At 45.2% G+C, this 21,927-nt stretch overlaps 8 protein-coding genes across 8 annotated transcripts; 6 read left to right on the top strand and 2 right to left on the bottom strand.

The window, feature by feature from the left end:
• Positions 1-91: 91 nt before the first annotated feature.
• Positions 92-3,352, top strand: RhiXN_07958 (Retrotransposable element Tf2 protein; the record flags this gene model as incomplete). The annotated part of the gene is made up of 1 exon (XM_043327774.1): positions 92-3,352. The coding sequence occupies one exon, from the start codon at positions 92-94 to the stop codon at positions 3,350-3,352; it is 3,261 nt and encodes a 1,086-aa protein (XP_043183159.1).
• A 1,278-nt stretch (positions 3,353-4,630) lies between these two features.
• On the bottom strand, positions 4,631-6,310 carry RhiXN_07957 (Retrotransposable element Tf2 protein; the record flags this gene model as incomplete). The annotated part of the gene is made up of 1 exon (XM_043327773.1): positions 4,631-6,310. One exon carries the CDS (start codon positions 6,308-6,310, stop codon positions 4,631-4,633), a length of 1,680 nt encoding a protein of 559 aa, XP_043183158.1.
• Positions 6,311-6,549: 239 nt separating this feature from the next.
• Positions 6,550-8,451, bottom strand: RhiXN_07956 (Retrotransposon-derived protein PEG10; the record flags this gene model as incomplete). The annotated part of the gene is made up of 2 exons (XM_043327772.1): positions 6,550-7,640; positions 8,175-8,451. 2 exons carry the CDS (start codon positions 8,449-8,451, stop codon positions 6,550-6,552), a joined length of 1,368 nt encoding a protein of 455 aa, XP_043183157.1.
• Positions 8,452-12,367: 3,916 nt separating this feature from the next.
• On the top strand, positions 12,368-13,101 carry RhiXN_07955 (uncharacterized protein; the record flags this gene model as incomplete). Its single annotated transcript, XM_043327771.1, has 2 exons — positions 12,368-12,644; positions 12,698-13,101. The coding sequence occupies 2 exons, from the start codon at positions 12,368-12,370 to the stop codon at positions 13,099-13,101; spliced, it is 681 nt and encodes a 226-aa protein (XP_043183156.1).
• Positions 13,102-13,253: 152 nt separating this feature from the next.
• Positions 13,254-13,724, top strand: RhiXN_07954 (Retrotransposon-derived protein PEG10; the record flags this gene model as incomplete). Its single annotated transcript, XM_043327770.1, has 1 exon — positions 13,254-13,724. One exon carries the CDS (start codon positions 13,254-13,256, stop codon positions 13,722-13,724), a length of 471 nt encoding a protein of 156 aa, XP_043183155.1.
• A 240-nt stretch (positions 13,725-13,964) lies between these two features.
• Positions 13,965-15,478, top strand: RhiXN_07953 (Retrotransposable element Tf2 protein; the record flags this gene model as incomplete). Its single annotated transcript, XM_043327769.1, has 3 exons — positions 13,965-14,225; positions 14,268-14,492; positions 14,573-15,478. The coding sequence occupies 3 exons, from the start codon at positions 13,965-13,967 to the stop codon at positions 15,476-15,478; spliced, it is 1,392 nt and encodes a 463-aa protein (XP_043183154.1).
• A 2,874-nt stretch (positions 15,479-18,352) lies between these two features.
• RhiXN_07952 (Retrotransposable element Tf2 protein) lies at positions 18,353-18,697 on the top strand (the record flags this gene model as incomplete). The annotated part of the gene is made up of 1 exon (XM_043327768.1): positions 18,353-18,697. The coding sequence occupies one exon, from the start codon at positions 18,353-18,355 to the stop codon at positions 18,695-18,697; it is 345 nt and encodes a 114-aa protein (XP_043183153.1).
• A 1,637-nt stretch (positions 18,698-20,334) lies between these two features.
• Positions 20,335-21,093, top strand: RhiXN_07951 (uncharacterized protein; the record flags this gene model as incomplete). The annotated part of the gene is made up of 2 exons (XM_043327767.1): positions 20,335-20,683; positions 20,801-21,093. The coding sequence occupies 2 exons, from the start codon at positions 20,335-20,337 to the stop codon at positions 21,091-21,093; spliced, it is 642 nt and encodes a 213-aa protein (XP_043183152.1).
• Positions 21,094-21,927: the final 834 nt, after the last annotated feature.

Below are 21,927 nucleotides of genomic sequence, written 5' to 3'. Positions count from 1 at the left end.
AAAATTGTCACCACTATTCACAATTTCTATACAATTAAAGCAAGCGGAATCACTAGAAGTCCTGATTGATTCAGGCGCCACCTCCTCCTTCATGCACCCTCGCACTGCGGAATTACTCCGCCTCCCACTCATTGACCTCTCCACACCCTGTACCGTCACAATGCTCGATGGGTCGAGCCCCCGGGCTGGAAGAATCTGGAAGAAGGCAATTCTAACCTTCTCCCTAGATGGTAAACAAATGACTGAGACATTCCTAATCTGCAATACAGGGTCTCACGCCGCCATCCTGGGACTGAAGTGGTTAGACGCCCATAATCCAGAAATTGATTGGAACCAACGCACCCTCTCCTTTCCCCACAAACCACCGGAACATGTAGCCATCGCCGAGGAAGAAGAAGCTGACAAAAACCCCCTTGAAGGAGTCCCCTCCAAGTACCACAAATATGCCAAGGTGTTTGGGGAGGAGGAATTCAACAAGCTTCCCCCTCACAGGCATTACGATATTGGGATTGAACTCACAGAAGAGGGCCCCCTGAACTCCCCTCTGTACAGCATGACGGATGCCAAATCCGCCACCCTTAAGGATTGGCTCAGGGACGAGTTGAAAGCAGGGAAGATCCGCCCTAGTAAATCCCCAATCAGCTCCCCCGTGATGTTTGTCCCAAAAAAGGATGGCTCCTGCCGATTGGTTGTTGACTACCGCCGTCTCAATAACCGGACAAAAAAGAATGTGTACCCGTTACCCTGTCCAGATGACCTTATGGCCCAGCTCCGCGGCGCCAAGGTTTTCACCAAACTAGACCTGAGATGGGGTTACAACAATGTCTGTGTTAAAGAGGGTGACAAATGGAAAACAGCGTTCCAAACCAAGTACGGTCTCTACGAGTCCCTGGTCATGACCTTTGGCCTGACAAACGCCCCTGCTGCCTTTCAGCATTTCATGAATGAACTGTTCAAGGACTTACTGGATGTATGCGTCATCATATACCTTGATGACATTCTGATTTACTCCAAGGACAACGCATCCCACACAAAGCATGTTCATGAAGCCCTGAAGCGGTTAATGGATAATCAACTGTTCTGCAAGGCATCCAAGTGCACGTTCCATGTCACCTCTGTGGAATACCTAGGGATCATCGTCTCAGATAAAGGTTTTAGCCTGGATAAGCTCAAAATCCAGGCGGTACAAGACTGGCCGGTACCTACTAAGGTTAAAGAAGTCCAATTGTTTCTGGGATTTGCCAACTTCCTTTGTTGTTTTGTTGCCAACTTTAGCCACATGGCTAGGCCGTTACATAACCTAGTGAAAAAGGACACGCCGTGGAAGTGGGATACCAGGGAACAAGAAGCCTTCCAAGGACTAAAGGATGCCATCACCAATGCCCTGGTCCTTTGTCACGCTGATCCCTCCAAACCTTATTTTTTGGAAACAGACGCCTCTGGTGCAGCCTTGGGATCCATACTCAGCCAACGCCAAGAAGACGGACGCCTGCACCCATTAGGTTTCTTATCGGAGTCATTCAAGGGGGCCAAACAAAACTATGACACGCACGACAAGGAGCTCCTAGCCATCATCCGCTCCTTTGAGTACTGGCGCATCTTCTTGGAAGGAACACCACAACCAATCACTGTGTTCACAGACCATCATAACCTGGAATATTGGAAAGAATCCCAGACATTCAACCGACGCCATGCACAATGGCATTTACTACTTGCCGGATACAACTTCCAGATAGTCTACCGCCCAGGGAAACAGTCAGGGAAACCTGATGCCCTCTCACGACGTGCTGATCATGCTGATATTCCACCTGCAGATCAAACCATGCTCCCGGACCCCGTATTTGCCAACGCTGCCCTAGTGACTCCTGAAAAAGAACTACAACGCCAGATTGAGGCTTCTCTAGACCAAGATGAATCTTTGGAAGAGATCTTACAGTTCCTACAAAACGAGTCCAAGGCACCACCCTCCATTAAACGCGCATTTAAGGATTATGAAATGGAGGCTGGCCTGTTGTTTTACCAAGGACGGATTGTAGTACCGGACGTAGGAACCTTAAGGACGGATTTGCTCAGAATCTTCCACAATAGCCCATTGGTGGGCCATCCAGGCAGACAGAGGACGCTAGAACTAGTATCCAGGACTTACTACTGGCCTGGCATCCGTGCCGACACATACTGGCACGTTGACTCATGTGAAATCTGCCAACGGATTTGGAAACCCAAGTACACGTCAATCCCACCTCAGCCTCTAGAACTCCCATCACGCCCGTGGCAACATGTGTCATACGACATGATAGTAGACCTACCCAAAGACGGAAATTGTGATTCTATCCTGGTCATTGTGGATAGTTTTACTAAGTACGTGATCCTAGTAGAGTGCTCCAAGAAGCTCAAGGCCCCGGAGTTAGCAGACCTATTCCTACGCCATGTATGGAAACGCTACGGCATGCCTGAGAAAACAATATCAGACCGCGGGCGGGTTTTTAATAACAAATTCCTGAAGGCGCTGTACCAACGCCTGGGAATAGACCCCCACTTCTCTTTGGCCTATCATCCTCAAAGCAACAGGCAAACAGAACGTGTGAACCCTACGGTTGAACACTTTTTACGGGCATACTCAGGGGTAAACCAGAAAGACTGGGTCAAATGGTTACCAATGGCGGAATTTGCCTACAACAACGCAGTACACAGCTCAACAGGCAAATCCCCCTTTAAGGCACTATACGGCTGGGAACCTTCCTTGACTCCAAGTAACGTCCCAACAGATGTCCCTGAGGCAGACAATCTGGCAACCCAGATGGAAGAACAATGGCGGGAAATAGAGGCAGCACTCCGGCAATCAAAGACACGCATGGTAGCCGGAGAAGTAGGAGAACCACTTGAATTCAAAATTGGGGAAGAAGCCTGGCTAGACGCCAAAAATGTGAAGCTAAAGACCCTTAGTCCAAAGCTAACCAAACAACGCCTAGGCCCCTTCAAAGTAACCAAGAAAATCTCCAACAGAGCATACCGCCTGGAACTTCCGCCCACAATGAGAATCCACAACGTTTTCTACGTGGGCCTCCTGTCAAAAGTCAAAAGGGACAAAAAGCGCAACTTTGAGAACCGGCCACCACCTGTCACCGTGGATGGAGAAGAAGAATACAAAGTCGAAGGGATCACAGACATGGAAGAAAGGAACGGGAAGTGGTTTTTTAGGGTAAAATGGAAAGGCTACGGATCAGAAGAGAATACCTGGGAACCAAGGGAGAACCTCAAAAACGCCAAAAAAATCCTAGAAAAATTTGAAAAAGAAATGAAAAAGAAGGCCCTTGGAGCTGCCAAGGCCCTTAGAGGGGGGGCAGTGTTGTAGACACAGTTGATACCAGGGAATTTATTCCCATTTTCTCGAATTTAAACAAAGGTAAACGGACAACATTTTTGATCACGTGACTTTGGCGCTTATATCATACGCTAAGCGCCAAGCCACGTCCCCTTCCGCGCTTACCTCAGCACACGTAGCCACCTCCACCTGATGACATCACTATGACACGTCAGTGACACGTATACATGAGTAAGGCCAACTGCGGAGCGGGGTTCTTATTGGTTATGGTATTGCATATATTGTATTTGTAATTAGTTCACCCCTGTAATATATAAGGAGGCCAACCAACCATGGTAACACCCAGGTCGATTACCTCTTGTTGCATCTTCACTTGTACAAGGCCTTACAGCCAGATCACTAAGTATCACTACAACGCCTTAAGCGTTGACTCCACTGTACATACGTAGTTTGCCATTGCCCATACGGCCCTGGCCATTGTAGTTTAGTAGTTAGACGTCGTAGGGTAGACCTCGCCGCCTTAAGCGGTACTTACTGTACATCCACACAGCCACAAGCGCCCGCGCCCTCAACGTCCTTACAGACGTCTAGGACACCACACCTCCCTAAGCGGCCTCCTTGTTGTACTTACTTAGCCTGCCATTGCCCTTACAGCCTTGGTCATTGTAGTAAAGCTGGTTGTTGTCATAGGATAGCTTGCTCACCGCCTTACACAGCTCTTTACTTAGATACTCCTGTCAGAGCCAACAACTACCTAGGAGGTAACCTAACTAGTTATTGCCTAATATAGGACTTATCAACTAGTAGGATCTAACAATGCTCAAGGCAATTGCCAGATAAGGGGTGGACAAGACCAATATAAGTAAAGTGCACTGTGCTATTAAGATAGCAGGGCTAAGACCAAGGCAGGGACTATTACACTCAAGGTGCACCTGATTGTATGCCAAGGGTAGGTAGTGTTGGAGGGATAAGAGGTTGAGTTCTGAGGCTTAAGGCTCTCAGAACCCTCCTTATATATTCAACAAGCAGGGGGAATAGTATATACAGTGACAAACACAATAACAAAGATAAGGTCACATGACCAGAGATAAGAAAACAAGATCACATGACTAAAGGTTATGTGAGGAGATTACATAATAAGCGCTCAGCGCCTAAATAGCATAAAGATGCATATATCCATAAATCTTCATGAAAATAGCGCATATATTCACTATTTCTTTGACTTAGTGGATTCTAAGGTGGTCACGCCTCTAAGGCATGACAACTCCCAGCCGCACGCGCCCTCCTCCTTGACGTCCTTACAGACGTCTAGGACACTGGGAGCATGGTCTGATTGGCAGGAGGAATGTTGGCATGATTGGAACAGCATGAGAGGGCATCTGGTTTCTCTGATTGCTTCCCTGGGCAATAGAAAATTTGGAAATGGTACCTGGCTAGTAGTAGATGCCATCTAGTGTGACAGCAGTTGAATGTCCAAGATTCCTTCCAGTATTCCAAGTTGCAGTGATTGGTGAATACTGTAATGGGGTGTAAGGTTCCTTTGAGGAAGATGCGCCAGTACTCAAATGATTGGATGATTGCCAAAAGTTCTTTGTTGTAGGTGTTGTAATTCTGTTTGGCACCCTTGAATGATTCTGACAAAAATCCTAATGGATGTAGGCAACCATCTTCCTGCCATTGACTAAGTATAGAACCCAAAGCTGCGCTGGATGCATCCATTTCCAGGAAGTAGGGCTTGGTAGGGTCTGCATGGCAGAGTACAGGGGCATTAGTGATAGCATTCTTTAACCCTTGGAATGCTTCTTTTTCCTTGGTATCCCAGTTCCACAGTGCCTCTTTTTTAACCAAGTTGTGTAGGGGTCTGGCCATGTGACTATAGTTGGCAACAAATTGACAGAGGAAGTTTGCAAATCCCAAGAACAATTGGACCTCTTTAACCTTTGTAGGCATTGGCCATTCCTGAACTGCCTGGATTTTGAGCTTATCCAGGCTGAACCCTTTATCAAAAACAATGATTCCCAGGTATTCCACCAATGTGATGTGGAAGGTGCATTTTGATGCCTTGCAGAACAGTTGGTTTGCCATTAGACGCTGCAGGACCTTGTGAACGTGCTGGGTATGGGTTTTGTCATCCTGGGAGTAGATTAGGATGTCATCCAGGTAGATGATGACGCATGCATCCAAGAGATCCTTGAACAGCTTGTTCATAAAGTGTTGGAATGTGGCAGGGGCATTTATCAATCCAAATGTCATAACCAGTGACTTGTAGAGGCCATACTTGGTGCAAAAGGCAGTCTTCCATTTGTCTCCTTCCTTAACTTGGACATTGTTGTAACCCCATTGCAGATCTAGTTTGGTAAAAACCTTGGCACCACAGAGCTGGGCCATTAGGTTGTCCAGGCAAGGGAGTGGGTATACATTCTTTTTTGTCCAGTTATTTAGACACCAGTAATCTACAACTAAGCAGTGGGAGCCATCCTTTTTTGGAACAAACATGACAGGGGAACTGATAGAAGATTTGCTGGGGTTGATTTTACCAGCTTTGAGCTTGTCCCTGAGCCAATCTTTAAGTGTGGCAGATTTGGCATTGGTCATGCTGTATAGGGGCAAGTTAAGCAGGCCTTCTTCTGTCAATTTGATTCCAATGTCATAATGCCTATGTGGAGGAAGCTTGTTGAATTCTTCCTCTCCAAATACTTTGGCATATTGATGGTATTTGGAGGGTACTCCTTCAAGGGGATTTTGATCAGCTTCTTCCTCTTTGGCAATGGCTACATGTTCTGGTGGCATGTGAGGAAAGGATAGGGTGCAGGAGTTCCAATCAATTTCTGGATTGTGGGCATCTAACCATTTCAAACCTAGGATAGCCAAGTGGTTTCTGGTGTTACAGATGAGGAATGTTTCCGTCATCTTTTTGCCATCATAGGTGAAGGTCAGTGATGCCTTTTTCCAAATTTTGCCAGCCTGGGGGCTTGACCCATTGAGCATGGTAATGGTACAAGGTGTAGGGAGGTCTATTAATGGGAGGCGTAATGCCTTGGCAGTGTGTGGGTGAAGGAATGAGGAGGTGGCGCCTGAATCTATCAGGACTTCTAATGTTTCTGCTGTTTTCTCTGGTTGTATTGGAATTGTGAAGAGGGGGGCAATTCTATTGGTACTAGATATATTACAAAATTCCAAACATTCAGAGTCCTTCTTAGGGTCCTTGCGTGCGGCAGCAGGTACCCTTAGTCTTTTCCCAATTTGGGTCCTGACTCTTTGCCAACTTTGGTGGCTTCTTTTTTGATGCCTTCCTCCTTAGGAGTGGCCTTCCAGCCAGTGTGGCATCCCACAAACTTGTGCCCTGTTTTACTGCATTTAATGCAAAGGCCTTCAGCCCTGCAGCAGTTTTGCTCCTCCTTGGAGACAAAGTTAGGATTGCTGGACAGGCAACCTGGTCTTGTGGCCTGTTGGCTGGTACCTGCCCCCCTGTTGGGGGTAGTGTTGGACAAGCCAGGCTTATTACCCTTTGGCAGGTGGCTGGCGCGTTCTTCATGGAGGGCATTGTTGATGACTAGGGCTGCATTTTGCAGCTCAAGGAGGGTGGTAGGGCGCTGTTCACAGGTAGCAATGAGACAGCTGACCTCCCAGTGGAGGCCACATGCAAATTGCCCACAAAGGGCAGCATTGTTCCAATCCAGGTCCATGGCAATGGTCCTGAATTTTGTAATGTACTCAGCACAGGTACCTGTCTGAGTGAGGTGGGTGATTTGCTGCTTGGCGGCTTGCGTGGCATCTGGGTTACCAAATGCAGCCAAAAACTCCGTCCTGAAATTGTCAACTATTTGAATCAGGGCCCTGTGGGACCCAAGTTGGTCAAGGTGAGGATGAGCCCAGGCTCCTGCCATGTCCTTCATGTTCATCAGGAGGAAGGATAGCACCTCCTGATCCACAGGGAACATCTGTTGATTCAGATGTACCCATGCCAGCATTTGTGTGAGCCACTGGCAGGCTTTGTTCCCTATCTTCCCAGTATAGGCATTGGGGTGATCTACCTTAACTGGGGGTTGGTATGCGGCTATTGAAGCCATTGGTTGAGGGACTTGGGGGGAACAGAGCCTGATGGGCAAAGGTGGAGGGGGAGTATAGCCTTGCGGGGGAGCCTGGATAGGGGTTGGCTGTGCAAAGATGGGGGGAGCTTTGGTGGGGTTGGCCCAGGCAACAAGGGGTGCACTAGGCGCTGGTAGAGGGTTGGTTTTTGGTATGGGCCTGGGTGTGGCCTTGACTGTCTGGGGTTTCTGGTCTTCTGGTGTGTGGGGGGCTCTGTCAGAGCCAACAACTACCAGATGGTAAAGCCCAACAAGCTATTGCCTAATATAGGACTTATCAGCTAGTGGGATCCAACAATGCTCAAGGCAATTGCCAGATAAGGGGTAGGACAAGACCTGATATAGTAAAGTGCACTATGCTGTAAAGACAGCAGGGCTAAGAACCTTTGACAGGGACTGGTATGCTCTCAGGCAATACTCTTAAGTGTATGTCTTAGGGTAGGTAGGTGTAGGAAGGGGATAAGAGGTCAAGTTCTGAGGCTTAAGGCTCTCAGAACCCTCCTTATATATTCCACAAGTAGAGGAAATAGTACATACATGAGCAAACACAATAACAAAGATAAGGTCACATGACCAAAGATAAGAAAAATGTGATCACATGACTGAAGGTCATGTGATAGGATTACATAATATGCGCTCAGCGCTTAAATAGCATAAAGATGCATATATCCATAAATCTTCATGAAAATAGCGCATATATTCACTATTTCTTTGACTTAGTGAATTTTAAGGTGGTCACGCCTCTAGGGCATGACAGGCTCCACCCCTAGCCTTGATGAAAATGAGGGCTTGATCAACTGCGCCCATCCAATCTTGGGCTTCCTTGGTTGCTTCCTTGGTTTCCTTGAGTTCCTGCTTGAGCCAGAGGACTTGGTTCTGTAATCCCAGGATGAGGGACATTGCTTGGCTGAGGAGAATTTCCCCAAAGACCTTGGGTTTGAGGATTCTTGACTCATTGGCAGTTGCTGGAAGAGTGGGTCCCAGCTCTCCTTGATTGAGAGGGGATAGGGGACAAGCAGAGCTCTGGGAACAGGTTGCCATCTCATGGGGATACAAGCAGCCTTGGTGGGAAGCAGTGCACTGGGAGGCGCAGGAGGAACAGCAAGAGGGGGTGCGTGATGTAATGGTGGGCAAAGTGGGGAAGATGGTGCCTATATCAGGACTTATGGGTTGCTTTATTGTTCTAGCACTAAGAACTTGCATCAACCGCCTAGCATTGGAGAGTCCCTATTGACCAATCAGCTGCTGTGTTGTAAATTGGGGGAAAAGAGGTTGAGACTCTGGTGCTGAGCAGAGTCTGTGTTGGAAGATTTCCCAATTTCCAAGCTAAGTAAAGAAGTAGCTTCTTTAGGGTTCTCTGGGTCTAGCTATCTTGAATACAATCAACTACAGATATATCTTTTCTCAGTGTAAAGTGTCTTAGTAAGTATTTCTGTAAGAGCAAGAGTACTGGCTCAGGTTCCCTTTGGCAGAGATAGTTATGTAAGTTTCACTCCTAGTTGCAGGAACTAACTGGTTACTTAGTATATCCTTCTTTAAGGATGATTGCCTTCTGTTCACTTAACCTAAGAACTCTGTATCAGGTCTACAACCTTTCCACACTATGGGTACTTGGGAGATCCACTTATACAAGTTTAAGTTATTTGAAATCTTGAGGCACAATATATCACACAGTTGAGGGGGGCAAGCCCAAACCCAAGAGTGACAGTCAACAGTAACAGTGAGGTGGAGTAAAGTAGGGTGGTGGGTGCCCTCCAAGGGTATGCAAGAGTCCCCTTTTATACCCTAGAGTGGCAAGGTTACTGAGTCATTCACCTAGTCAGAGTATGAATATGACTTGCTTAGGACTGTGCTTCCTAAGACTTTGATTGGTGGGTGGGAAGGCACAGATATGACTAGGATGGAATGTGGCTGCTCTTGGGTTGAACTGCAATTAGTTAAAAATAGAAACATCTAAATACATGACTCAGTCTATCAAGAAATGCTTGGCAGCCAATGAGCACTTAGAGTGAGTCATTAGTGTGAGTCATTCTGGTGGCAAGCAGAATGACTCATAAGCAGGATTTGCAGTGCCACTAGAAATTACTAGATAAGGAGAACCTTAGTGATCTCATGAGAGGTATGACTCAACTAAGCTAGGAATAAGGTTCATTTCCCAAGTTAGAGCTAGTCATGTGATGAGCTAGATGTAAAGATACAAATATAATGATTAGTAAGGTACTTGAGCCACATAGATAGAATCTTGTGAAGCTAATATCTCCATGAGATCTTATCGTATGAGCACGTGACAGGCAGCGTTAGAACGAGCGGAAGGAGCTCTATTGAACGATATGTAACACATACAGTCGATATGAGCGTTACATAGAGTAATGACAGGAATAATGGAAAATAGGAGTCAAATGGCCATTAAATCAGAAAGTCAGATATATGCAGATTATTGTGGATGGTGAGCTGTGAATGCAAAATTGTGTGATACATAACATGCTGTGTGTGGGCGTGATGTGGAACAGGTTTTCTGCAAGCAGGTGGATCTGCTGACTAGTTCTGCTGACAAAAGGTGCAGTGACCAGTGGTATGTGGATGATTAGAATCTGTTGGCCTTATAGCAATTTGGTACTACCTGGGGCCAATGCTAGTTGGATTATTGATAGCAAAAGGCAAGCCCAATCAGGTGATTTCCCTTGTGCTAGTACAGGGGACCTTCTTGTTTGTTGAGTCTGAGTAGGTGTGCTTTGTGGGCATGGTTTGCACCCAACTTAAGGTTGATTACCTAGTGTCCTAGACATCCATTAGGGCATCAAGGGGATGGCACTTGTGGCTGCAGGTTACAATGAAGATAAAGTTGCTTAAGGCAACAGCAGACCTATCTACAGCAACAAGCAACTATCCTACAACAACAAGACTGCTTAAGGCAGTGACAAGTTATCTAAGTACAGTGGAGAAGCCACTTAAGGCAGTGTGGACTAACTAAGTAGCTAACTAAGTAATTACTGGGCTATAAGGCCCTTGTACACTGAGTGGATGCAACAAGAGGTAATCAACCTGGGTGTTACCATGGTTGGTTGGCCTCCTTATATATTCTACAAGAGAGCTAATTATAAATACATTATATGCAATACCTAATCCAATAAGAACCCAGCTCTGCAGTTGGCCTTACTCATGCATACATGTTGCTGATGTGTCATGTTGATGTCATAGGTGGAGGTGGCTACATGTGCATGAGTAAGCGCAGATGGGGACATGGCTTGGTGCTTAGCATATGATATAAGTGCCAATGTCACATGATTGAAAATGTTGTCTGTTTGGCTTTGTTTAAATTTGAGAAAATAGGGATTAATTCCCTTGGTATATGTGTGTCTACAACAGCAGAGTTATGCCTCATTTACTGCAAGTACCCAATACAGCAGTATCCTACCTTTTGGACTGTTTACTCCAAGGATGAAACACTTAGCCTTGGGACATCTAAGGACCCACACAGGTAAATACTGCCTTGGGGCAAACATTGCCTTGGGGCAAATATTAGGATCTGTTGTTTGTTTACTATGTACCAAAGTATTGGCTCCCTCAAGTGTTTCAGTTGCCACATGTACCTCCTGTACCCCCTCTTGGTATCAAGCATGTGTATACTTGTTTGTGTGCCTTCTCAGGGTATAAAAGGACCCTGTGAAGACGCTTCTAATGGATCCTACTTATACTCTTATATATTGACATATACACACAAGCCTTTAATAGCTTATCTGTACATTTACTTTAGTGATTGACTCACTGTAAACAGCATAGGAGGTTATTTGGCACACTAAGACCATAGGCCAGTCCCAACAGACACAGGGTAACCCATTAGTGTACTTACTGCAACCCTGTGCCCCTTGACTGTCACAGTTGTTGAGTTCAACATTGAGTATAGTGCAACAATACTGTAAGGATTGTTTGATTGAGTGATAGTGTTTCAATCCACCATACCCCCCATATTGTAGATAGCTTCATCTACAATATCTCTTAAATCCTACATATATATTTAGGTAAATCCTATAAATCCTGTACATTAGTCAGGTAACCCCTTTACCTAAGGTACTATCCCAGAGACCTTAAGTAAACATACCCTTAGTCACTTAGGCTTAAGTAACATTAGTCTAAGGTACTATACATAACCAACCACCTGCACTTCATAGTTGCTAGACTATTAGTTAGGAGTTGTTATTCCTGATAACCCAGCATATATTGTGCATATATTCTGTGCATATATTCTGATTCTTAATACTAGTTACTGGCTATTCCCATACACATTTTGTATATAGTAATTTTTTTCTTACTCCTGTACTTACACAACTCTTAACACTTAGTCTGCCATTGCCTTATAGCACTTGACCATTGTAGTTAGTAGTCTTGATGTTGTAGGATAGACACCACTGCCTTAAGCGGTTTGCACTTGTATTCTCACATAGCTGTAAGCGCCTGCATCCTCAACATCCTTACAGATGTCTAGGACACTAGGTAATTGACCTTAAGTTGGTTGCAAACCATATCCACCTAGCTCAACAACAAGAAGGCCCCCTGTACTAGCACAAGGGAAATCAGGTGATTGGGATTGCCTTTTGCTGTCAATAATCAAACCAGTGTTGTCCCTGCCTAGTACCAAATTGCTATGAGGCAGACAGGTTCTAATTGTCTGCATACCACTGGTCACTGCACCATTTGTTAGCCACCCTAAACAGCCAATCCACCTGCTTGCAGAAGCACTGCCCTGCATCACGCCTGTCCATGGCAGTTGATCAGGGTAAGAACTGTCCAGTGCTAGGCTGGTTGAGGCAAGGGTTTAGCATATACATACAATAAAGCACTCATAAGTCCTGATATAGGCACCTACCCCACACATTTCCCCACCATTACCTCCTGCACTCCCCCTTGATCTTCCTCCTGGGCATTGACCCACACTGGACGCTCTTTCCCCACACACTCAATGGCAACCCGCTCCTGGTCACCCTCTCCAGCCCACTCCCCTGTTGATCAGGGACAGCTGGAATCCCTACTTCCACCAGCCTCCCCTGAGCTTGGCAAAGTCTCTCTCAAGCAGGTTATCCACCTACTCTGGGGACTCCAATCACAAGTTGACTGCATTGACTGGACCCTCTTGGAACAGAATGAAATTAATCAAGAGGTTTGCACCAACGTCAAGAACATCTTGCAAGCTGTTGATGTTGTCAAGGATGGGCTTGCCCAGCTCCAACTCACTCAGGGTCTGCACACCCCAGAAGATTGAAAACCCCCTGCAGTTGAGGAAATTCCCCAGGCTGCACCCAGAGCCAAACCTATTGGCAAGGCTCAACCATTCCTTGGGGCCCTGCACCCATCATCTCCACAGGGGCCCCCCAGCGCAACCCCCTCTCCTTATTCAACCCATATCCCTCCTCCTCCTTCCCTTTGGGACTGCCTCCAGCAGCCCCTGCAGCACCTCCAGCAGCGCCCCAAGTCACTCTGGCGCCGCCTCCAGCCCCCTCCACTGTGGAAGTGGACCACCCAGATGCCATCAAAGGCAAAATTGGCTTGGAGGCCAAACAATGGCTGACACGCATGTTGGCCTGGGTTTGCCTAAATCAAAGGCAGTTCTCAATGGACCTGGAGTTCCTAAGTTGCCTCCTCATGAATATGATGGAGGCTGGCAGGCCTGGGCTCACCCCCATTTGGACCAATTAGGGTCCCATTGTGCGCTCATCCAAACTGTGGATGAATTGAAAGTTGAATTCCTGGCCGCCTTTGGCAACCCAGATGCAACCAGAGCAGCAGAGTGAAAGATTACTTCCCTTACTCAGACTGGCACTTGTGCCAAATACATCACTAAGTTCTGCATGCTGCAGATGGAACTTGACTGGAATGATGCCACCCTTTGCAGCCAATTTGCACATGGGCTTCACTGGGAGGTCCAAAAACAGATTGCCACAAGGGAGAGGCAACCACAAACACTGAGGGAGCTCCAGGACATTTCCCTCATCAAAGACAATGCCCTCTGCAAGGAGAGAGCCAGCCACCCACCACAGGGTAATAAGTCTTGCAAAACTTCCACCAACCCCAACCAGGGGACAATTACTGGCCAACAGGCCACCAAAACCAGTCTCCTCTCCTCTGATACCAACTATGTCTTGAAGGAAAAACACAACCACCACTGCACAGAAGGTCTCTGTGTGAAATGCAGCAAACCCAGTCACAAGTTTGCAGAATGCTGCACCAGCTGCAAGGCTACCTCAAAGGAGGATAAAGGGGAGTCTAAAGAAACCGCCAAGATAGCCAAAGACTCCAAGTACCAATTGGGAAAAGAGTAAGGGCACCTGCTACTGCATGTAAGGGCCCCAAGGACACTAGTTTGGAATGTATTGAGACCTGCCATGTATCTACAGCTTCAAATTTATCCCCCCCTTTTTACAATCTCTATACAAACCAAGCAAGCAGAACCACTAGAAGTCCTGATTGATTCAGGTGCCACTTCCTCATTCATGCACCGCTGCACTGCAGAATCACTCTGCCTTCCACTCATTGATCTCCCTTTCCCACATACTGTCACAATGCTTGATGGGTCAAGCCCCCAGGCAGGCAAAATGTGGAAGAAGGCAATATTATCCTTCTCCTTTGATGGCAAGCAACTGACCAAAACCTTCCTCATCTGTAATACAGGGTCCCACACCATTGTCTTAGGATTGAAATGGTTAGGTGCCCACAATCCAGAGATTGATTGGAATTCCCACACTCTATTGTTCCCTCACACTCCCCCAGACCATGTGGCCATTGCTGAAGAGGAAGAAGCTGACAAAAATCCCCTTGAAGGAGTACCCACCAAATACCATTGATATGCTAAAGTATTTGGCAAGGAAGAGTTCAATAAGCTTCCACCCCACAGGCACTACAACATAGGCATTGAACTGACCAAGGAGGGACCCCTGAACAGCTCTCTATACAGTATGACAGATGCAGAATCTGCTACTTTAAAGGATTGGCTCAGGGACAAATTGAAAGCCAGCAAGATCCACCCAAGTAAATTGTCCATTAGTTCCCTGGTCATGTTTGTTCCAAAAAAGGATGGATCCTGTTGCCTGGTGGTTGATTACTGTTGCCTGAATAACTGGACCAAAAAAATGTATACCCCTTACCTTGCCCTGATGACCTCATGGCCCAGCTCTGTGGTGCCAAGGTCTTCACTAAACTAGATCTGCAATGGGGTTACAATAACGTCCATGTCAAAGAGGGAGACAAATGGAAGACAGTGTTTTGTACCAAGTATGGCCTATACAAATCCCTGGTCATGACCTTTGGCCTGACAAATGCCCCTGCTTTGCTCCAACACTTCATGAACAAACTGTTCAAGGATCTGCTTGACATCTGTGTCATCATCTACCTTGATGACATACTCATATATTCAAAGGATGACGTTGATCACACCCAGCATGTTCATGAAGTACTATGCTGGTTAATGGACAACCAATCTTTTTGCAAGGCATCTAAATGTACATTCCACATCACCTCTGTAGAATACCTGGGCATCATTGTGTTGGACAAAGGTTTTAGCCTGGATAAGCTCAAAATCCAGGCCATGCAAGAATGGCCTACCCCAACCAAGGTTAAGGAAGTACAGTCCTTCCTTGGATTTGCAAACTTCCTTTGCCAATTTGTTGCAAACTTCAGCCACATGGCCAGGCCATTATATAACCTGGTCAAAAAGGATACTCTGTGGAAATGGGACACTAAGGAACAAGAAGCTTTCCAAGGTTTGAAGGATGCCATAACCAATGCCCCAGTACTTTGTCATGCAGATCCCTCCAAACTGTATTTCCTGGAAACCAATGCATCAGGTGCAGCTCTTGGCTCCATAATGAGCCAACAGCAGGATGATGACTGCCTCCACCCCCTAGGGTTCCTATCAGAATCATTCAAAGGTGCTGAACAGAATTACAACACCCACAACAAGGAACTCTTGGCTATCATCAGGTCATTCAAATACTGGCACATATTCCTGGAAGGGACCCTTCACCCAATCACTGTGTTCATCAATCATTGTAACCTAGAATATTGGAAAGAATCTTGAACCTTCAACTGTTGTCATGCCCAGTGGTATCTACTACTAGCTGGATATAATTTCCAAATCATATACCGCCCTGTTATGGATATGACATTTCTTCATTAATCTGTACTTATTTTATTAATTACACTAGTAATCTTACAGTAAACAAATGAGATAAAGATGCAAACTAAGGTTTTCAAGGTCCCTCTATCCAATAGTGACCTTCACAAAACCTATAAACCGCAGGAATACCCTCAATATGCAATGCCTTTTTGCATTTACGCTGTTTTCTCACTCATTTAAATATATATAAATTCAGCTGAGTAGATAAACAGTAACAAGTAATATTTCTCTTGTTTGTAGTATTTATTATTCAAGACTCTATCTTGTGGCTACACACAGAAATATTCAGGGTCCCCCCTGTTGCATAGGCAAAGTGCTCTGGTGCTTAATCAGCACTTAAGTGCTGATGCACTAAATGCACCTTTTCTCCATCACCCAGGCATCTCACACTGCCAAATTGCTTGCGCCTAGGTGCGCATGTTTGTGCGCTCCAGAAAGCTGGGTGAAACTCCCAAAACAGACAACATTTGGCAGAGTTATGCCCCATTTACTGTAAGTACCCAATGCAGTGGTATCCTACCTTTGGAACTGTTTACTCCAAGAATGAAACACTTAGCCTTGGGACATCTAAGGACCCACACAGGTAAATACCACCTTGGGGCAAACATTGCCTTGGGGCAAATATTAGGATCTGTTGTTTGTTTACTATGTACCAAAGTATTGGCTCCCTCAAGTGTTTCAGTTGCCACATGTACCTCCTGTACCCCCTCTTGGTATCAAGCATGTATATACTTGTTTGTGTGCCTTCTCAGGGTATAAAAAGACCCTGTGAAGACGCTTCTAATGCATCCTACTTTCATTCTACTTTTACTCTTATATATTGACATATACACACAAGCCTTTAACAGCTTATCTGCGCATTTACTTTAGTGATTGACTCACTGTAAATAGTATAGGAGGTTATTTGGCGCACTAAGACCATAGGCCAGTCCCAACAGACACAGGGTAACCCATTAGTGTACTTACTGCAACCCTGTGCCCCTTGACTGTCACAGTTGTTGAGTTCAACATTGAGTATAGTGCAACAATACTGTAAGGATTGTTTGATTGAGTGATAGTGTTTCAATCTACCATACCCCCTATATTGTAGATAGCTTTATCTACAATATCTCATAAATCCTAGATATATTTTAGGTAAACCCCATAAGTCTTAAGTCTTACTTAAGCACACATAAGTCCTATACTTATTAGGCAAATCCTATAAATCCTGTACATTAGTCAGGTAACCCCTTTACCTAAGGTACTATCCCAGAGACCTTAAGTATACATACCCTTAGTCACTTAGGCTTAAGTAACATTAGTCTAAGGTACTATACATAACCAACCACCTGCACTTCATAGTTGCTAGACTATTTGTTAGGAGTTGTTATTCCTGATAACCTAGCCTATATTGTGCATATATTCTGTGCATATATTCTGATTCCTAATACTAGTTCTTAGTTATTCCCATATACATTTTGTATATAGTAATTCTTTCTTACTCCTGTACTTACACAACTCTTAACACACCCTGGCAAGCAGTCCAGAAAACCTGATGCCCTATCATGCTGTTCAGATCACGCTGATATACCTCCTGCCAACCAGACAATACTCCCAGAACCTGTATTTGCTAATGTGGCCCTGGTACTAGCAGAAAACAAACTACAACACCAGATTGAGTTGTCCCTGGATCAGGATGAATCTCTGGAAGAAATCCTCCAATTCCTACAATACAAATCAAAGGCCCCCCCATCAATCAAACAGGCCTTCAAAGACTACAAAATGGAGGCAGGACTGCTGTTCTATCAAGGTTGAATTGTTGTTCCAGATGTAGGGTCACTATGCACAGACCTCTTACAAATCTTCCACAATAGCCCCTTGGCTGGACACCTGGGCAGACAACAGACCCTCAAACTTGTATCATGCAATTACTACTGGCCCAGCATCTGTGCAGACACATACTGGCATGTCAACTCCTGTGAAACCTGTCAACAAATAAGGAAACCCAAGTATGTGCCTATCCCACCACAGCTGCTGGAATTTCCCTCTAGACCCTGGCAACATGTATTGTCCTGGACACAGTCACATGACCAGTGTCATGCCCTAGAGGTGTGACCACCTTAGAATCCACTAAGTCAAAGAAATAGTGAATATATGCGCTATTTTCATGAAGATTTATGGATATATGCATCTTTATGTTATTTAGGCGCTGAGCGCTTATTATGTAATCTCATCACATGACCTTTAGTCATGTGATCTTGTTTTCTTATCTCTGGTCATGTGACCTTATCTTTGTTTTGATGTTTGTACATGTAACTACTCTTCCCCTTCTCTGTTGAATATATAAGGAGGGTTCTGAGAGCCTTAAGCCTCAGAACTTGACCTCTTATCCCTTCCAACACTACCTACCCTAAGACATACAATTAAGAGTATTGCCTGAGAGCATACCAGTCCCTGTCAAAGGTCTCTAGCCCTGCTATCTTTATAGCATAGTGCATCTTACTGTATTGGGTCTTGTCCTACCCCTTCCTGGCAATTGCCCTTGAGCATTGTTAGGCCCTACTTGCTGATAAGTCCTATATTAGGCAATAGCTTGTTAGGATTACCCTTTGGTAGTTGTTGGCTCTGACAACCAGTACAAGTGGTTGCATGCTGGCCCAAGCCCAAATTTGGGGGGTAGCAGGTGTAATCATGGGTTGTCAGCAGAGGAATAATAGGGCTCTATGGCTTAGTGGTCAAGCTGGTTCAATTCTGGCTAGTTCTATTTTCCTCTGTTTATGACATGTATCTTATGAGATGATTGTTGACTTGCCAAAGGATGGTAACTACAACTCTATCCTAGTCATTGGTGACAGCTTCACCAAGTACAGGATATTTGTTAAATGCTCCAAGAAACTCAAGGCACCCAAGCTAGCAGAATTATCCCTGGAAAATGTGTGGAAATGCCATGGCATGCCTGAGAAAACCATATCTGACCAAGGCCGGGTTTTCAATAACAAATTCCTGAGGGCATTATACAAATGCCTAGGAATAGACCTGCACTTCTCCTTGGCCTACCACCCTTGGAGTGATGGTCAGACAGAGCAGGTAAACCCTTTGATTGATGTTGTACACCACTGTAAGGTGGGTACATGCTGGTGAGGGCGGGTGCTTAATGTCAGAGCCAACAACTACCAGATGGTAAAACCTAACAAGCTATTGCCTAATATAGGACTTATCAGCAAGTAGGGCCTAACAATGCTCAAGGGCAATTGCCAGGAAAGGGTAGGACAAGACCTAATACAGTTAAGTGCACTATGCTATAAAGATAGCAGGGCTAAAGACCTTTGACAGGGACTGGTATGCTCTCAGGCAATACTCTTAATTGTATGTCTTAGGGTAGGTAGTGGTGGAAGGGGATAAGAGGTCAAGTTCTGAGGCTTAAGGCTCTCAGAACCCTCCTTATATATTCACAGAGAAGGGGAAGATTAATTACATGTACAAACATCATAACAAAGATAAGGTCACATGACCAGAGATAAGAAAACAAGATCACATGACTAAAGGTCATGTGATGAGATTACATAATAAGCGCTCAGCGCCTAAATAGCATAAAGATGCATATATCCATAAATCTTCATGAAAATAGCGCATATATTCACTATTTCTTTGACTTAGTGGATTTTAAGGTGGTCACGCCTCTAGGGCATGACACTTAAGGCTGTACTACTACAAGTGGGGCTTATGTAATCTACTATCTAGGCTATACTAATGTTGCTTAAGGCAACCTACTGATAACTACTGTTGATGGTGGGGCCTTGGGCCTGGGAGGTGTGGTAGGTAAAACTAGTGGGGTGAGTGTGCAAACTTCTCAGGGGGCTGGCTACTTAGTGTCATACACCACTGTAAGGTGGGTACACGCGGGTGGAAGCAGGCGCTTGGGGCCGTACTACTACAAGCAGAACTACTGTAATCTACTCTATACTAGGCTATACTACTTGTCACGCAAGGTGACCTACTACTAACTAAAGGCAATGGGGCCTGAGGCCTGGGAGGTGTGATGAGTAAGTGGGGTGGTGAGCGTCTGAGAACTACTGGGGCCTGCTACTCAGCTGGCTGATGGATCCTCCTCAATGGATATGAGACAAGGTAAAATTGACTTGGGGTCTCCAAGCAATTTTCCTGTTGTATATATAGACAAGGGTGCACTATTTACATGATCTGTGCGCATGAGAAAGGAAGTACATGTGACAAATGAGAAGTGTGCTGCAGGCTGCGCAGAAGCATGGATTTCTCCCAAGCGCCCTTGGCACGGCATCTTGGCGCGGCATCTCAGCGTAATAAGCACCAAGATCACGTGATCAAAAAACAACAGATATCAAGTCCGTAAAAAATACTAAAAATATGAGAAAAAACAGGCAATTCTAATGGTATATTTAAGGAGGTTGTAACACTTAGCTGGCTGTCTACCTTCTCTAATGAGTAAGAGACAAGGTAAAATCAACTTGGGGTTTCTAAGCAATTTTCCTCTTGTATTTATACACACAAGAACTATCCACAGGTGGTCAAAGCTTGTGAGAAAGGAAGTACAGATTTGAAAAAGGAAGTGTGCTGTGGGCTGCGCAGAAGCGTGGATTTCTCCTAAGCACCCTTGGCATGGCATCTTGGCGCGGCATCTTGGCATAATAAGCACCAAGATCACGTGATTGAAAAACATAAGGTGACAGGTTTGGAAAAAATAGTAAAAATATCAGAAAAATTAGGCAATTCCAATGGTATAGGTTTAAGGGAGTGTAACAATGCAACACTTCCTTAGGGCTTACTCAGGCATCAATCAACAAGACTGGACCAAATGGTTACCAATGACTGAGTTTGCATATAACAATGCTGTACATAGCAGTACTGGGAAGACACCCTTCAAAGCACTGTATGGTTGGGAACCCACACTCACACCATCAAATGTGCCAACTGATGTCCCTGAGGCAGATGACCTAGCCCAAGCAATGGAAGCCCAATGGAAGGAAGTAGAAGCAGCCCTGCAACATTCAAAAGCATGCATGATGGCAGGAGAGGAAGGCATACCCCTGGAGTTTGGAATTGGAGAAGAAGCATGGCTCAATGCCAAAAACATAAACCTAAGAACACTCAGTCCCAAATTAATGGAACAACAGTTGGGACTGTTTAGGGTTACAGAGAAAATCTCCAATTGAGCCTACTGCCTGGAACTCCCACTGTCCATGCGCATTCATAATGTTTTTTACATAGGGCTCCTATCAAAAGTTAAAAGGGATGACAAACACGCTTTTGAGAACTGTCTGCCACTGGTTACCATTGATGGGGAAGAGGAATACAGGGTTGAGGGAATCACAGATTCTGAGGAACACAATGGGAAATGGTACTTCTGGGTCAAATGGAAGGGATACAGGTCCAAGGAAAACACATGGGAACCCCAAGAAAACTTGAAAAATGCCACAAATCTTTTAGAAAAGTACAAAAAAGAAATGAACAAGAAGGCCCTTGGCATTGCCAAGGCCCTTAGAGGGGGGGCAGTGTTGTAGACACACTTGATATCAGGGAATTTATTCCCATTTTCTTGATTTTGAACAAAGGCAATTGGACTCAATTTTCAATCATGTGACTTTGATGCTTATATCATACGCTAAGCGCCAAGCCATGTCCCCATCTGCACTTAAATTAGCATATGTAGCCACCTCCACCTGATGACATCATTATGACACATATGTGTTGTAAACACACATATACCAAGGGAATTTATTCCTATTTTCTCAATTTTAAACAAAGACAAACAAACAACATTTTCAATCATGTGACTCCAGCGCTTATATCATATGATAAGCACCAAGCCACATCCTCCTCTGCACTTACTCAGCACACAAAGCCACCTCCACCTATGATGTCATCATGACATGTCAGTGACATGTATGCATGAGCAAGGCCAACTGCGGAGCAGGGTTCTTATTGGTTATGGATTTGCACATCATGTATTTGTAATTGGTACCTCTCTGTAATATATAAGGAGGCCAACCAACCATGGTAACACCTAGGTCAATTACCTCTTGTTGTATCCCATCATTGTACAAGGCCTTGGGCCAGCAATTAGTTAGTCATACACCTTAAGCATTGTTCCCCCTGTACGTATGTAGCTTGCTGCTGCCTTATAGTGTGTGGTCATTGTAATTAGGTAGTTTGTCATTGTAGGTAGCTCCCCCACCACCTTATGCAGTTCTTATTACTTAGTACATACAACCCACCTGCTAACTTGATGCCCCTTAAGGACATCTAGGACACTAGGTAATCAACCTTAAGTTGGTTGCAAACTGTGCCCACCAGCACACCCACTTAGCTCAACAAGAAAAAGGCCCCTAGTACTA

This window comes from Rhizoctonia solani, chromosome 9 (assembly GCF_016906535.1).
Source record: "Rhizoctonia solani chromosome 9, complete sequence".
NCBI classification, from domain to species: domain Eukaryota; kingdom Fungi; phylum Basidiomycota; class Agaricomycetes; order Cantharellales; family Ceratobasidiaceae; genus Rhizoctonia; species Rhizoctonia solani.
Note: the sequence above shows the minus strand (reverse complement) of the source record. Positions and strands in the feature narration are given on the sequence as shown.